Genomic DNA, 16,405 nt, shown 5'->3' on the forward strand with positions numbered 1-16,405 from the left:
GTCACCTAGATACATCTTTTGGAAGCGTGCCAAACCTAGATGCTTCCCTCTCTTCATCAGCCTCATGGCCTGGACAACAGGGAGACGTGACTAAAATCTGGGCTGGCCTCATGAAAAGTCTGCCCTCTATGGGCAGGAGCAGCAGCCCAAGGGAGGCCCCAAGGCCTAAATAGCTGGAGCTGGGCAGGCTGGCCCCGTGTGCAACCTGTGGCCAGGCACTCGCTCCCTCCCTCCCTCCCAGGGGTGCTCTCTGAGGCCTACACTACTTCCTATCCCCACCTCCCATGCTGTAGTTAAGGCTGTGAGTGGGGCACGCAGCATCGTATCTAGTCAACGCTGACTCACTCATAAACGTGAGAAAAAGATAGCGTCTCTGCCTAAACAAAGTGAGTCCCTGCAATGCACCCTCATCTCTCTATTGGTCCCAGAAGTGCTGGATCTCAGCCTGGGACTCTTTTCTATGCATGTGTGAAAGGCTCTGGGGAGACTGAGGGCTTGAGAAAGATGCTGGATTTAAAAAGGATTTAGGGGCATTTGGAACAACCCATCTTAAAGACCTTTGCTATGGTTTACTGAGTTAATTCAAGGCATTTGTTTAGTCACTCTCTGTTGCTTCTGGCATGAACAGAAGCAGCACAGTCTCTATATAGCTGCCTTCTCACTCCGAGTCCTCTGGAGCCAGGTCTACACCTGGCAAGCACCCTAACTTTAGTGCCCCTCATGCCACCCAAATATCCCTGATGTAATGTGGCTGGAGTGTGCCACTCATTGGTCAGGCGAAAAAGGACAAGAAAGAAAAACCCCTAAAACAGTTCCAAACAACCCTAGTAAGCCATCCAGATGGCCTGAGACAAGGAAATAACTTCTAAATGATCATGCTTTGCTCCTGCATTATTTCCTGCAAGAAAGACCAGACAGTCCATGAGATCACAAGCAGTGACTGCTCTGGAGAAGCCACAGGGGCCTAGGGGGACAGCACAGAAGGATTCACGAAAACAGTTTCCTGGGGTAAGAGCCTAATGGCACTGAAGCTGGTTGGGACTCTGAGGGAGTAAACACACTAGGTGGCCACGGCTTGATCACTCTCTGGATCAAAGTGACAAGGGATAGCTCAAAGAAGCCAGCTTATTCCTAAGTGGAATCTGCTGCAAAGGTGCCCTCCCTTCACAAAACAGATGAGTTATTCGGATTTCATCAACCGTGTGTTGATAAATTCCATCACACACAGCACATGAAGGCTTGTTAGGTACAAGTATTTCCTAGAGAATCTCTTTGTGAAGTTACTAATTCCTTCATAAGGAGATTGTCCCTTCTAAATTTGATGTGAGATTCCTTACATAGCTTTTAATTAAAAAGCACATACTGACTTGTGTCAACTTATACTGAAGTGCAGGCGAGTGTCATGGGAAGGTATATTTGATTGGGGTCTGGTCACTCATCACCAGATTCTTAAGAGTTTCCTGTGTTCTTCTCACCCACACATCTTGAGTGGTCTGTTTCCTTGGGCCACAGAACAAGGCCCACTGTAGACAGCTCTTGTGTGCCAGCCCCATCCCCACCCCCATGCCCATGGACTGCAAACTCACAGGCAGGCTGAGCTAAATCTGCTCAGTGGTACGCAGAGAAACTGGTCAAAGGAACTGTCAGACCAGATGTGGCTGGAGATGCACTAAGAAACCCGATGCAGAGTACTGTCCTCAATTGCGTGAAGGAGCCTTGATTCCATCAAAAGCACTCAGGTTCGACTCGTATGTGTGCACATGTGTGGGAGCACACGCGTGCATGTGGGAGCAGTGGTGGGAGGTGTTCCTAAGTAACAGCTCCTCTCCCTTTGGAGAAAGTCTGAATTCAAAGCGATATTTAATAGCTCCTCTCATCCTGCCTGAAGCCCAGTGCCACAGTGACCAAATCAAGAAGAGATAGAAATACAGAATGAAAAAGAGGTATGAAGTGGTGATAGAGGTGAGGAGCGGGGATGCAAAGGGAAGTTATACTTACCCTACAACCACAATTATAAAATCAAGTAAATTCCAACCGTTGCGGAGGTAAGCATTGGGGTGAAAGAGAAGTCCATAGGCTATTACTTTTAAAAATGCTTCCACGGTAAAAATGATGAGAAAGAGATATTCCACTCGTTCCTAGGAAACAAAAATAGAAGAGAGAGAAAAAGAAAATCGTTAGATTGGGGATTTACAAAATTCTGCCCCTGCAGATCTCATGAGGAGATGGAGGAGAATGCCGTCCCCCTGTAGAAGGATCTAGAGGGACAGGGGTTGGGATCTCCCTCCCCTTCCAGGCCAAATTTCCAACTCCACAGTCTGTCCCACTGTTAGAACTCCAATCCACTGTGCACTGAGGTTTTGTTTTGTTTTTTTAAGTCTTCAAATGTCCTCTGTTAAAGTGTGAATATTAGAGTGGTGGAAAAATTGCACATTTTTGGGGAAACACCTTACTTAGTTAATCAATGAACATGTCATTGTACCTTCTCATAATGTCTTGACCTAAAGGGAAATGATGCCTGGACAGTGGAGCAAGCTGCTGAGAAAGAGGGTAGACAGAACCGTGGGAAAAGTGGGCCACGATTTCAAGATAACAAACCCTGAAGATAATATATATAGTCTTTGGGGGTGTACTACGTAGCTGAGTTCTCCAAAATAGAGCAAAAACAAAGGTGCAAAGAAATAGAGACACTGAAGATCTCTTAACAGCTGCTGAAACAGAGGAAAAACTGCTCACAAACATGGATCCAAAAATTTGAACTGTCTCTCTTGAGGAAATAAAACTCTTTGTCCAAAGACATAGACTGGGTCCTCAGTGAAAACCAGCATTTCCAGGATGGAGGTGGGCACTCAGATGGGAGTGGTGAGTGGAAAAGGCTCATCTCTTTTCTCAAGGGGTCGGAGGCAGGTAGTCTTTTCCTCCCTCTGCCACCTGCAGAAGGGCTTTGCATTTATGGCTGCAGCTCTTGTCCCTGGGGGCCTGCACTGAACAGGACAAGCTCCTTGGCTCAGTTAGAGCCAGCCAACTCTGTGCTGATTCCCTAGCTTCCCTCACCACTGATTGCTCTCTCCCATAGCATGCCCCAGTGCACAGCCTTAACGGCCCTCGCCAGGAGAAGGCTGCCTGGATGCCTTCATGCTCCACTGCTCCCCACTGCAGGAACCCCAGTCCACATCTCACTGGACCACAAAACACGAGTCCACATGGCATTTAGCCACAGATCCTCCAAGCAGGACGGGCCAGTCCACAGCCTCAACTCAGGAAGAACTCAACTCAGAACCCCAGACCTATTTTCCCATCCTCTACAGGGCCAGGTGGAGCTCACAGGGGATCTCCAGGTGCCACCCACATTAGGGAGAGAGGAGGGGCATTGCCTGGGAACGACCTCCTCTTCTGCCTAGCCTGTTGGGAGGGTGTTCCATGACTGGGGCACTGGGAACCTGATGGGTAGCCCTGCAGGGAGAGGTTGACCCATACATGACCCTGTGCTCCCTTCATTCTTTCTGAATCCCCTAGACATTTAGCGAGTGCTGGTCTCACCTCTGGATGAAGTAGTTTAAGGATGCAAAGTTAAAAAATGCAGAATTCTTGGGCCCCACCCAGGCCTACTGAAGTAGAACTCCTGGCTATAGATCCTGGAGATGTACATTACAGACAATTTCCAGGTGTTTCTGAGGCACCTGAAGTTTAAGAACCACTGGCCCATGTGCTGATGGAGGCCAAGGTCAGGGAGCAACCATGGGAAGTGAATAGACAGGTCAGACTGAATCAGCATCTCAGAGGCAGACCATCTATCCTTCATTTCCTACCCATTAGAGCATCACAAAGTTGGTCTGGGGACGTGACTGCCTCGGGCCTATGACCCAGCTACAAATCACAGTGTGTGGGAGCGTCAGGTCTTTTAAAACGAGGTGATGTTGGATTAAAATGAACATCAGGATAGTTTTGAAAGGGAAAGTATGTTATAAGGGCACAGTGCAACCTGAGGAAGCTTGTGAAGGTATGGCACTGTCATAGCTACATAGCCCCCATCCCCATGAGGGTCAGAGCTCTCATGTTTAACAATAGATGACAGAGCCACCTCCTCTGTACCACAGAAATCCCCATGGAAATTCACAAAGTTGATGTTGGAATGAGAAGGGAAGAAAAAGAAAGGGAAACAGACATAAGTTGGGTATCTACTACATGTCAGGCACTTTCATGTGTTCACTTATGTGCTAGTTACTTTTATCCATCCATCCATCCATCCATCCATCCATCCATCCATCCATCCATCCATCCATCCATCCAGTCATCCATCCAGTCATCCATCCATCCATCCATCCATCCATCCATCCATCCATCCATCCATCCAGTCATCCATCCAGTCATCCATCCATCCATCCATCCATCCATCCATCCACCCACCCATCCATCCATCCAGTTATCCATCCATCCATCCAGTCATCCATCCATCCATCCATCCATCCATCCATCCATCCACCCACCCACCCACCCACCCACCCACCCACCCACCCACCCATCCATCCATCCATCCATCCAGTCATCCATCCATCCAGTCATCCATCCATCCATCCATCCATCCATCCATCCATCCATCCACCCACCCACCCACCCACCCACCCATCCATCCATCCATCCATCCATCCATCCATCCATCCATCCAGTCATTCATTTTCAGTGTGGAACAACCAGTTGAATCATCTGAAAGTGACTCTGGAGCTCCTTCTAGATTGTCTAGACAATGAGCTTTCTGAAGGAGGTAGCACCCAAGCTTAGAGTACCTCCTCTTCAGGGTAAGGAGAACAGTAATATCCCAAAGGCTCTGGGAACCTTATGTGATGGTAAGCAGGCATTCCAAGACAACTCCTATAAACAGCTGGAACCCCCAACCCAGACTACCCGGCACCAAGCAATCTGTTTATTCCTTCACCTACAAGGCTTCATTGCCTTGCTTGGTTTCCCTATAAAAACAGAAAGCCATGGGGGAAGAGGGGTCCTGCTCCCCTCTACTGCAATGTAGACCCACGCTGCAGGCCAAATGGCTTCCTGGGCCTGACACACCTCTTTGTGAGATGGGACGCTTGGGGGACCTGTGGCTTCTCTTGTGACCTTTTGCTTTGTAATTCTCCCAATAGAGCTTGTTCCTTTAATTTATACCATGTGACACTTATCCCACAGCCTGGCACATAACATGTGGAGGTCCAGAAGGCCATCTGATGTGACAGTGAGTCATTCAAATTTTCACAAAGATGTTTATGTGCTGGGTGCTGGAGATTTGAGAAAAGGGGCTCCAAAACTGACCTTTGGTAAATTGGTACAATGGCTATCTTGGTACAGTAAGAGACAAATGGACAGATGATTCCATAAGTGAGTAAGTGATGCTGTGGAGGTAAGCACAGTTTCCTATTGGTGGCTTTCCCAAGCAGCTGAGATGAGGTTTGAAGGATGGAGTTGCACAGGTGAAGAAAGTGGGGAGGGTCAGGTATTCCACGTGGAGGAAGAACTAAGGAGAGGGGAAGTGTGGAGAGCTTCGGGAAATGCAAACATTTGATTTGGATGGAGTGAAGCTATGAGAATATGGGGCTGGAGGGATGTGTAGGAGCAAGATGCCCAGGGGCTGTGTGGCCACGCCCGGATGCTTAGATTCCATTCTGAGGATGCTGGGATGGCTCGGTCAGGTGTGCACCGTAGTCTGGCACTACCATGGAGCATGACGGCGGAGACAGGGGAGGAGAGGGTGGCGAGTGACCCATACAGAGATCATGGAGATTTGAGCTGCAGTAGAGACAGAAGGACTGGTTGAGACATAGGTGGATTTGAGAGCATCTTTATAAAAGATGTAATTTGATTTCTGGTTGCACTAGGGGTTCGAGGAAGTCAGTGAAAGAAATACGCTGTCCCCTCCCTGTGGTTTTGAATGTGGTGACTCTGAATGTGGATGCCTCCCACTGCAGGAGGGGACTTGGAAGAGGAAGGGGAAGAGTCAATTCTGGATTTGCTGAATTTAGGGCACTTGTGGGATATCAAGATGGAGCTGTCGGTGATCAGACACGCCGAGGTGGGGCATAGAGGGAAGTTCAGCTCGCACAGAGGGTTGAATGAGGTGGCTCTGGGACAGCTTGCAGACTAAAGGGAGAAACACTGAGGCTGGAATCCAACTGCCTAAGGGACAACCTCATCCTCAAGAAAGCACTTGCATTTCATGGTATTTATCTCCGAGGTAGAAGTTGCAGGGCTCTGCTTCAAGCCATGAGTCTTGAGAGAAAGGATCTTGGAGGTCATCTACTTAACCTACTCACTTAAAAAACTAGGATACTGATAAGATATAAAAGGCCAGAGACATACATGCCGAGGACGGAAAACCAGATTTTCTGACCTTCAGTCTAAAGGTTCATTTGTCACGTCTGTCCTCCCTGGGTGCCGGGAACCTTTCTCAGTGGTCCCCGCTTATCCCCAAACACAACTGGGTCATGCTAAGATGCTTAAGTTTCTGAGATAGAACTGAAAAGGGACCAGGGAGTCAGTAAGAAGAGGTGTGGGCATGAATCCACAGGAGGGGCAGGTGCCTGTGGTTGCTAAGTCTGGACACAGCCGTCTGCATAGACTCATCCTGAGAAGCACTGTATTCACTCTGCCTGAGGGGCATGGGTTCCCTTACAGAATTAATTCCCACAAACAAACAAACAAACAAACATACAAACAAACAACCCCTAAACCTAAAAGCAAACAAAAACACTTAAATAAATGAAACAGTTTAATTGATCCTTTCAAAACATGTGTTGTACTGCCACAGAAACATCTAAGGGCGAGTGAGTGGAGTAGAGAAGGGCGAAACTCTCAGACTATTGTCTTCCCGCTGATGCGTCGCTATCAGTTCTGTGAGTCCATGCATTTGCAGCCCTCCTCCTGCCTGAATCCTGAGGCCAGAGCTCTGTGTGCCCTCCTGAATCCTGACGGGTCCCAGAGTTCTTTGAGAAGGCACCTAATAGTGAGTATGCACCTGCTCTTTCTGTGCTGGTGGGAACCAGGGAACTTTGGAAGCCAAATGGTACAGACTAAGATTCCCATTTCTACTATTCTGTGTTGAGCTTGGAAAGGGTAGAGGAGGTATGAAAATTGCAGAAGAGAGGACAAACCATGGGACAGAGGAAGGGGAGCACCAGACTCTCAAAGCTGCAAACAGAGGAAGCTGGATTCCTTGGGGCTCCTGGAGGACCCCCTTCCCTGATGATGGGTGAAGTGCTACCTATCTTGGGGCAGTGATGACTTTGCCTTTTCAGATGGTTCCTGTCTTTCTTCTGCCTTTCTATCATTTTCTCTTCTTTCCAGTGCTATGTACCTCTTATTGCTTCCTTTCCGCCTTCTTCTCCCTTTCTTTCCTCTCGCCCTGCTCATTGTTTAGGGCTACAACTGGCAGCTGGGGGCCATGGTCACAGCCATGTCTGAAATATTTAGAAGAATTCAGTGGAGAGAGCCTCAGTTCCCAGGAGTCCTGATGTCTCCTAAACACTTGTGGAGCTAATTGGACACTGATGTGTACAGGCTATCTTAGTTTTCCATTTATCTTTTCATATACACATGTCCTGCCTTTCAACTACATCATAAGCTTCTAGAGGACAGAGATTCAATTATCTTTTGATGCTAATAATCTTGATTTTGACACCAACTGACTGAACGTCTTTGGGCAAGTCATTTTACTTCTCTGGGTGTATTTGTTCATCAGTAGAAGAACTAGTTAAGCATTTAGAAAAAAAATACAGTGCTGCAGAGAGCCCTAGGTTTCCACAGTGCTGTTTGGGAGCAGTTACGGGTTAGGGGAAGACTGAGGAAGTAGGGCTTTGGCTCCCCAGCTCTTGAACCAGAGCAACGCCATTTTAACCCACATGCAAAGGTTGTCCAAGGGTCCTAGCACAGTTGAATGGAGTCCAGGAGCCAATGTGATGGGGATGTAGACAGAGAGAAGTAGTCACCTCTTCCTGACCAGTCTGGAAGGCGTTTATTGGCTTTACATGCTGGCTTCTGCATAAGATTTTATTTGAGAAGAGGAATCACTGTTTTTTGTGTTTTTCTTGGAATTTTGAACACCACTTCCAAAGTGGTAGATGACATCCAAATTATCTCCAGAATTCTATGGCAAGTGAGGAAGCTGGTATCGGGCCTGTGTGCAGTTCTGCCTAAGGCACAGTCAGATTCCAAGACATGGAAAGGAACAAGAAGTTCCTCTCCTCATTGTCTGAGAATTGCCATAAATGCAAGTGGATTTTATAATAAAAAATCCTTCATTAAAGCGATTGTTAATATTTGTGCATTAGGAGAACGCAGACTCCTTGTGAGCAGAAGCCACGTCAGGGCAGAGTTCCTAGGACAAAGATAGTCATGGAGAGCCGGCCATGTCTATTCATGGATGCACGTTTCTGCACACACACACACGTTGTACAGCGGGGCAATGCCCACCATCTGGACAGCCTACATCTGCTATACAACAGACCAGGGTGTGAGAATCGATACTACAAGAGCCTCTGTGCACCCACTTAAATTTACACAAGTGTATTTATTGACGCTGCCAAGAATCGTACACCAAACAGAATTATGAGAAGTCCAGTCATACAATTCCATCTCAGTAGAAGGTGCAAAGACAATAATAAACACAATAACAATGCTTCAGGTAGAATCTTGTATTCCAGATTGTTTCATAACTTAAGTACCATTCAGTCTGACCTCAAATGACAGCCTCTCGCCTATTCTCTAATGAAGGGAGACGAGGAAACTGGAATACTACAGTTCCTCATTCTCCAGTTCTCTCATTCATTCATTCATTCAGCCACAAATGTTTCTTGAGGGTCTGCTCCACCCCACATGACTTGCCACATTGCTCTCTTAGGACATTGGATGGACGTGTAGAAATAAGAAGCTGGAAGGACCTTCAGAAAGGATACACACCCAAGCCCCTCATTATACAGAAGTAAGGGGACTTGTTCAAGGCCACACATCGACCCCATGTGATAAGCACATGGGTTTCCTGATGACTGGTTGGTGCTCCTCCTGATATAGCACAGTGGCCTCTGTCTGCGGACTGACTGAAACCCTGGATAACTGTGCCCCTCAGGGGCAGTAAAGGGCACATACATGGTGTGACTGGAAGGGTGGGCAGCAGGCAGGGATCCCCAATCCTCCTTCCTCCTGGGTCCTCTACTGGTGCTAGAATTGCAGCCATTAAGAAGCCTTCCCTCCATAGTGGGTGGCTGGATAAATTCCAATGTGGTAAATGTACACACAATGGAATATTAGACGTGAAAAGAAATGGAGTTCTGACCCCTGCTCCAACATGGATGAGCCTTTAAGGCATGGTGCTCAGTGAAAGAAGCCAGTCATAAAAGGACAAATACTGTGTGATTCCACTTCTTGAAATACCTAGAATGGGCAAATCCAGAGATAGGAAGTAGATTAGAGGTTACTAGGAACTGGGGGGAGGGAGGAACTGTTTTGGGGAATAAGAACTTTGGAAACAGACAGTGGTGATACTTGCACATCGTGAGTATAATTAATGTCACTGAAGTGTATACTTAAAAGTGGTTAGAATGGCAAATTTTATGTTATATATATTTTACCACAATGGGAGAAAAAGAAGCATTCTTTTGGATATTAAAGGTTTTCTAACCTTTAGGGGTCTCCATCCAAACCACCTGAGGTCATATGTAAACCAGCTACCACCTTAACAGGGACTAATTCATCAGAATGTTGACATCATAGCTTTTTTTTGTGAAACCCTGGGCAGATGCCTGGGGTACTTGGATTAAGAAGAAAGGGGCTGGGCAGGGACGTGGGAGGCCACTGAAGGTAACTTTTTCAATTTCAGTTTTTTTTGGGAGGCCCTTCCAAAGGGCAACATATATGTGTGTGTGTGTATATATATATGTATGCTGTGTTTCCCCAAAAATAAGACCTAGCTGGACCATCAGCTCTAAAGCGTCTTTTGGAGCAAAAATTAATATAAGACTCAGTCTTATTTTACTATAATATAAGACCTGGTCTTATTTAATATAATATAACATAAGACTGGATTTATAATATAACATAACATAACATAACATAACATGACATGACATAATATAATATAATATAATATAATATAATATAATATAATATAATATAATACCGGGCCTTATATTAATTTTTGCTCCAAAGGACGCATTAGAGCTGATGGTCCGGCTAGGTCTTATTTTCGGGGAAACACGGTAGCAATTGAGGCTGAGTGAACTGAAAAGCATGCCAGTATTTTACAGTAGTTCAGTTTAAAAAACCAAAACTCTCCTCCAACTGGTCTGTTTTCTTTTGTTTGCCCATGATGCTAAGTTGAAGTGACTTATTAATTTCTGGCGTTTCTGTCTTCTCCTCTAGAGGCTGGCCTTGCCTCAGCTGCCCTGGCATGCAGCACCAGCCTCGGATCCAAAGTGTGCTGAGCAGAGCGAGCTGTGTCACATGTCTGGGTGCCAGCCTGCCCACACCTGCTGGGCCCTTCACTGCCCCCTGTCCCTGAGACAGCATCTCTGTCCATCCATGGGGCCCCTTCCTAGGCTGTGTCTCAACTGTAAACCCCACAGGGCAGAGACTGTACTGCTGGAGTTCTCTACCTGGTGCCTAGCATGTGGACCGCACAGAGGGAACAATCAACCTGCATCACTAGCTGCCTGCATTGCCCTCTTGGAGTTCAAATGAAGCCAAATGTCACACAGGCCAGCCTCCTTGCCACTGCAGGTGCTTCCTCACTTGACTGCCTCCATCTCAGGGCTGTCATTTCCTTTTAAGGCTGCCCGTCCTGTCATTGGGCAGCTCTGCGCTGAGAATATGGCCGACCCCTTCCTCTCCAGGGAGTTTACTCTGACTCAGGGATATTACCTTTCCTTCGAGGGTAATGGGGTGGACAGGGTGACAGATATCACCAATCAGGGCTGAATTACTCCTGGGGACATTGGCTTAGTGACCTATGGGCTAATGTGTAATTTCCCAAATGGAGGGAGGGTGCAGCAGTGACCTTAAAACGCTCTCCTAAATGCCCACTAGACTGACATGCCCACTAGAATAAATGACACTAGACTGAGGACTAGACTGACGCCTGACCCAGGGAAACAGAACCTGTCGTTTCTGCCCATCCCCACTGCCTGTCCCCATCCAGGCCCCCAGTCACTGGTTGTTTGGACACTAAAGATGCTTCCTAACTGGTCGCATTGACATTGAGGCTGTTTTCCCACTTAAAAGCCTTCAGTGGCTCCCCTCTACCTCAAAACTGAATCCAGCCTCCCGAGCCTAACTCCCAGGTCTATCACAGTCTGTCCACCACTCCGTCTGGCCTTATCCTTGGCCACCACATTGCACGCCAGTCACACCAAAAGGCTCACCACACTCAAACCAGACAGGCTGTTATGTACAACTCCTCGTCATGCCCGGCTAAGCCCTGCCCCTTGCTCTGCCTGGCAACCTCCTCCTCAGGCTCCTAGGCAGGTCCGTTGTCATCACCTTGTCTGGCTTTCACCCCTTCCCTGCCTCTTTGCCCCAGAAGGGGTGGAGTTAGTCCCTCCTTCTAGTTGCAGCACCCTTTCTTCAGATCACGGTGATAGCTCTTATTACAATGTGTGTTTTCTAGGTGGTTCTCCTCTGTAGAGAGAGAGCACCTATAGGGCAGAAGCAAGTGTCTCTGTCACCTTTGATTAAGAGGTGTCTTTAAATGAAAGGCAAAACTATAGAGGAAAAGGGCTTTGGAGTCAGACACACCTGGGATCAAACTGTTTCCCTATGACAAGCTACATAATCTACCAAATTTTGGTTTCTTCACCAGTAAATAGGGAATACTTATACTGAATTCATGGGTAATTTTCAGAATTAGAAATCACATCGTCATCACTCAGATGGTAGCTGCTGACATTACTGTAGCCTGGCACCTGCACACAGTAGATGTTCTGCACATGTCTGTAGAGTGAACATCCCTGTTGCATGTGGATTTGTGCGTCCTCCCAGATATCCTGGCTCTGTCTGCTCCCATGGAACCCCTGCTGAGCAGCACTAGCCTGCTGTCCCTCCTTGTCGCCTCTCCTGCCCTGTCGACATCAGCTCTCCCGACCTCCAAGCAGGTGGCACAACTCACTTTAGTGCCTCTTTTGATCTTCTTGACTTCAACAAAAACTAGAGACTTGAGGCCTCACATCTACTTCCCATTATCAAAGCAACTTAAAGACCAAACAAAAACAAAACCTTCTCTGTATCCTGTTTGCTGGGTTCCATGTGGTCCAAATGTTCTTGTTTCACCTCCCTCCTTAGCCCTTAGATCTAGAGGGATCTGTGTCTGGGAACCTGCCAACACTTTGCCTCTTGAAGTGTTTTATTTCAGCTATGGAAGGCAAAGTGACAGGCGACAGTGCTCTCAGGAGCAGAGGACAAATGGATTGAAGAGATGTGGTAACCATGTGGTAATCACACAGTTCACAAGACACTTGCCCATACATTTTTTTTAAATTAAAGTTTATTGGGGTGACAATTGTTAGTAAAGTTACATAGATTTCAGATGTGCCCATACATTTTAATGTTGAGACTCATGATCACTTTGTGAAGCAGAAAGGGCAGGTATTTTCTTCTCTCTTATTCCCACTTTCTTTTCTTCCTCACACCACCACTATCATCACCACCACCACACCATCACCATCACCACCATCACCACCATCATCACCACCACCACCATAACCATCACCACCACCACCACCATCACCACCATCTCCACTATCACCATCATCACCATCATCACCACCATCATCACCACCACCACCACCATCTTCACTATCACCACCACCACACAATCACCATCACTACCACCATAGAACCACAACTATTATCACCATCACCACTACCATGCAACTACCACCATCACCACCACCACTATCATCACGAACACACAATCACCATCACTAACACCACTCAACCGCATCATCACCATCACCACCATCACTATCACCACTACAGACATCATCACCGCCATCTTCACTACCAGCCATCACCATTGCCATTATTGTCATCATCGCCATCCACTGGTTTTGGAAGGGGCATGTGACCCAAATCTTTTCTTTAGCTGGGCATGTGCATGCCCATATATGAAGCCTGGAATCATGGCAATCATCTGGGGACTAGTTGAGGACAAGAGCAACATGCTGAGGGTGGCAGAGAGAAAGGGTAAAAAGAACTGGGGTCCTGAATGAAGTTGCTGAACCAATGAATTAACTCAACCAACTTTGGTGCCATGCTCATTTGGGGCTTATTTTATGTGAGATAAAATTTCCTTATTGTAGAAACTATTTCGAGGTAAGTTTTCTAATACTTGCCTCTGAAACCATCCTTATCGATAGGCTCTATTTGCGATCTCTACACTCCTCCTCCTTCTGCCTCTTTATTCTACTTCTGCTCAGTGCTTCCACCCCTTATCAGCCATTTGGGCACATTACAACTAAGCTTAGAGTCACCCAGCTTGGAAAGGCCGGAGCTCGTAAACACCAAGACAAATGCTCCTCTGTCTTCTAGTTCACTCTTCAGCCCATGTGTGAGATGCTTCCCTCAGATTACTGTCTCAGGCTAGATCTAGAGAGATCAGCCCAAATCTTTGTCAAATGGTAGCTATGTAATTCTGTGCTTAGCCTCTTGGTACAGCACAGGGTTGTTGAGACAAAGGGTACGCTGCATGAGGGAGTCATGTTATAGTCCTAAAAGCGGTGGGGTGGGTGGCATGGCATGGAGGAACCCCTCCAGTATCCCAGGGGCAGAGATAAAGGACACAGATGCAGACCTGGTATTTCTCTCCTAGGGTGGGTTTTTTTTTACCCTCAAAAAATGAAAGATTTTCTGAGTAAGGAACTTTCCAGAATCTTACTTTCATCATGCCACAGGAATTTATAGGGACTGCCCATTCCTAGCTCATCAGGCCTCACCCTCTCTGCTTGAATATTTTGCTTCCTACCTGTGTACCCTGTCTTCTCCTGACACCTACTACACAAGTTATGACGCTACCTCCCTTCCTATCTAGTTCTATGCTGGCCTCTGTGGCCACTTGCCTGGCATGTTCTCACTTCCTCCAGGGCCAGATGGATTCCTCCTCCTCTTAGAGGATTCCTTTGACTTTTCCAGGGCTCTCAGTCTCCTCTTTCTGTGGGCCCTACAGTCTCATGGCCAGTATGTCTATTGTCTATGCTGCTCAATTGGGATTTCTATGTATGAATTATGGCATATTTTATAAGTTCTCTCCTTGTGGCAAGTGTCCTAGATCTCTCTTACCCCATCAGGAGTGTGAGTGCTCTGAGGGCAGGAACTATGTCAACATTTCCCTCTGTCCCCACAGTGCCTTGTACAGGGCCTTGGCCTGGAGGCTCACAGACCCTCTAGTGCAGAGTTGGAAGGATATCTGGAGGCCACTGAGGTCGATGTCCCAGGCTCGGCCTCTCTCAATGCCCGTACTTCATGGTGTACAGCGCACTTTCACATCTCCGTCCTCTGTCTGTTCCCTAGACAGCCCGTGGGTCAGCAGGTGGCCTGTCACCCAGCACTTGGTGTGCAACTGTAGGCGGCATGGAGAAGGGTGGCCTTCTTCCTCGGCAAGCTTTCCCCTCGGCCCCCGTAAGGAGCACCACCAGGCCATGTAGCATCGCTACATGGAGACTGTGTACTGAGGGGCCCACCCTGAAGGGTGCTGAGAGTGAGGACTGTGATTACACAGGGCATAAGATGCTGCCTCAGCCCTCCAAGTGCTCACAGTCGGGCAAGGAGGCAGGAAGGGTGTGCCTGGCGGAGAGAAATGATAATACAGGGTCATGTTGGCTACTTGCCAAATGGGTACAGTGGATAATAAGACGTTTAAGAATCCAGAGAAAAAGCAGGCTGCTAAAGTCAGGATATGTGGTGTGGGCTGGGCCTGAGGGTGGGGAGCGACTGTGGGCTGAGCCCAGGGACAGTAAGGTGATTTCCATACAGGAAACATAAGTTCCTGTGGAGACATAAAGAGCAGATGATTTTTGCTAGAGAGTTTGCCTTGTGGGAGACAAATCTGGAGACAGCAGGGTTTAACTGAAAGCAGGTCTTGAGTGACAGGATAGAATTTGTACTTCATACGAGGGTGTCTCAGGATTTAAGGTCTATAGTGACTTGCATCAAGGATGGTTTGTGATCAAGGGGTGATATGTGCCAGGCTAAGATAAAGATAAATGTGGAAAGCAACTTGCAGACGGATTAGACTGAACTTGGGAGAACCTGAAGTAGTCCAGGAATATATGATGCCCATTTGAACCAAAGAAGAACAGAGCAGAAGGAGAGAAAAGGCAATGACAGATTCAGAAAATGCTGGGAATGGAGATGGACAGAGAGGGGAGTATCAAACATCACATCAAGACTTCATTCAGAACGGCTGGAAGAATGAAATTATCATTTGCAGTGATTGAGTCCAAGGCCGGCGCTGGTCAATCAACAGGGTGGCTCAGGCATGGTCACACAAGCTCTCTGGACTGCAATTTGTTTATCCAGCAAGTGTGAAGTTTGGCCAGATAATCTCCACTCCTCTTCCTGCACCCAGCTAGAAGGTGATCCAGTGGAATGGGAATTCCATGGCACCAGCAAATCTGAGTTTTAAATTTTAGATCTTCTAAAACTACTGCACCTTGGCCAAATTACATGCATCCATCACCAGCTATAAAATGGAGATAATATTTTCCTATCAAGATTCCTTACGGATTGAGGGGAAAAAATGTATGCCAACATGTTAACCAGGAAGAAATACTTAAGAAGTGTTCCCCCCCTTCCCTACTCCCCCAGTGGTTCTAGAACTTCATGGTATCTGAGATGTGACGAAGAGAGTACAAAGAGAAGCAATGCCCCAGCAGAAATGTAACAGGTGATTAAAGCTGATGGGCAGGTCAGTGCAGAAAGCGTGGGTTTGAGAAACAATCTATATAGACGAAGCCATGAAAGTTATATGAAAACCATGATCAAAGAACAGGGTGATGTGATGAGAATAGAGGATAAGGGTTCAGGAGATGGATGTTGGTGAGGGGGTGGCCCAGTGCAACCATTTACAAGGTCATTATCATTTCTGCTGCGTCCATATAGTTGTATTAGGGTGGTGCAAAAGTAATTGCGGTTTTGCAATTATTTTTAACCTTTTAAACCTCAATTACTTTTGCGCCAATCTAATACTATTATTTACTTAATACTTTTCTTTAAATCAACTCACTTCTCTTACATAAACATTTAGAAATGAATTTCTAAATCAGAAATATCACTATTATTGCTTGCCACGATCAAAGGTGACAGTAAAAATAACTATTAAAATGTCTGTCCATGTATTCCCTAAAATCTTCTCACCCCCGCCTCCCAAGTTCAC

The 16,405-nt window shown here is 46.9% G+C and overlaps 1 protein-coding gene across 39 annotated transcripts in view; it reads right to left on the reverse strand.

Annotated features, from left to right (window-relative positions):
- CACNA1C (calcium voltage-gated channel subunit alpha1 C) overlaps positions 1-16,405 on the reverse strand; it is a 727,463-nt gene that overhangs the window by 250,237 nt on the left and 460,821 nt on the right. For all 39 annotated transcript variants that reach the window (XM_074325148.1, XM_074325146.1, XM_019757254.2 and 36 more), the window contains one exon: positions 1,999-2,138. In XM_074325148.1, coding sequence (XP_074181249.1) covers positions 1,999-2,138 — 140 coding nt within the window. The remainder of the gene's footprint in view (positions 1-1,998; positions 2,139-16,405) is intronic.

This window comes from Rhinolophus sinicus, linkage group LG02 (genome assembly GCF_036562045.2).
Source record: "Rhinolophus sinicus isolate RSC01 linkage group LG02, ASM3656204v1, whole genome shotgun sequence".
NCBI classification, from domain to species: Eukaryota; Metazoa; Chordata; class Mammalia; order Chiroptera; family Rhinolophidae; genus Rhinolophus; species Rhinolophus sinicus.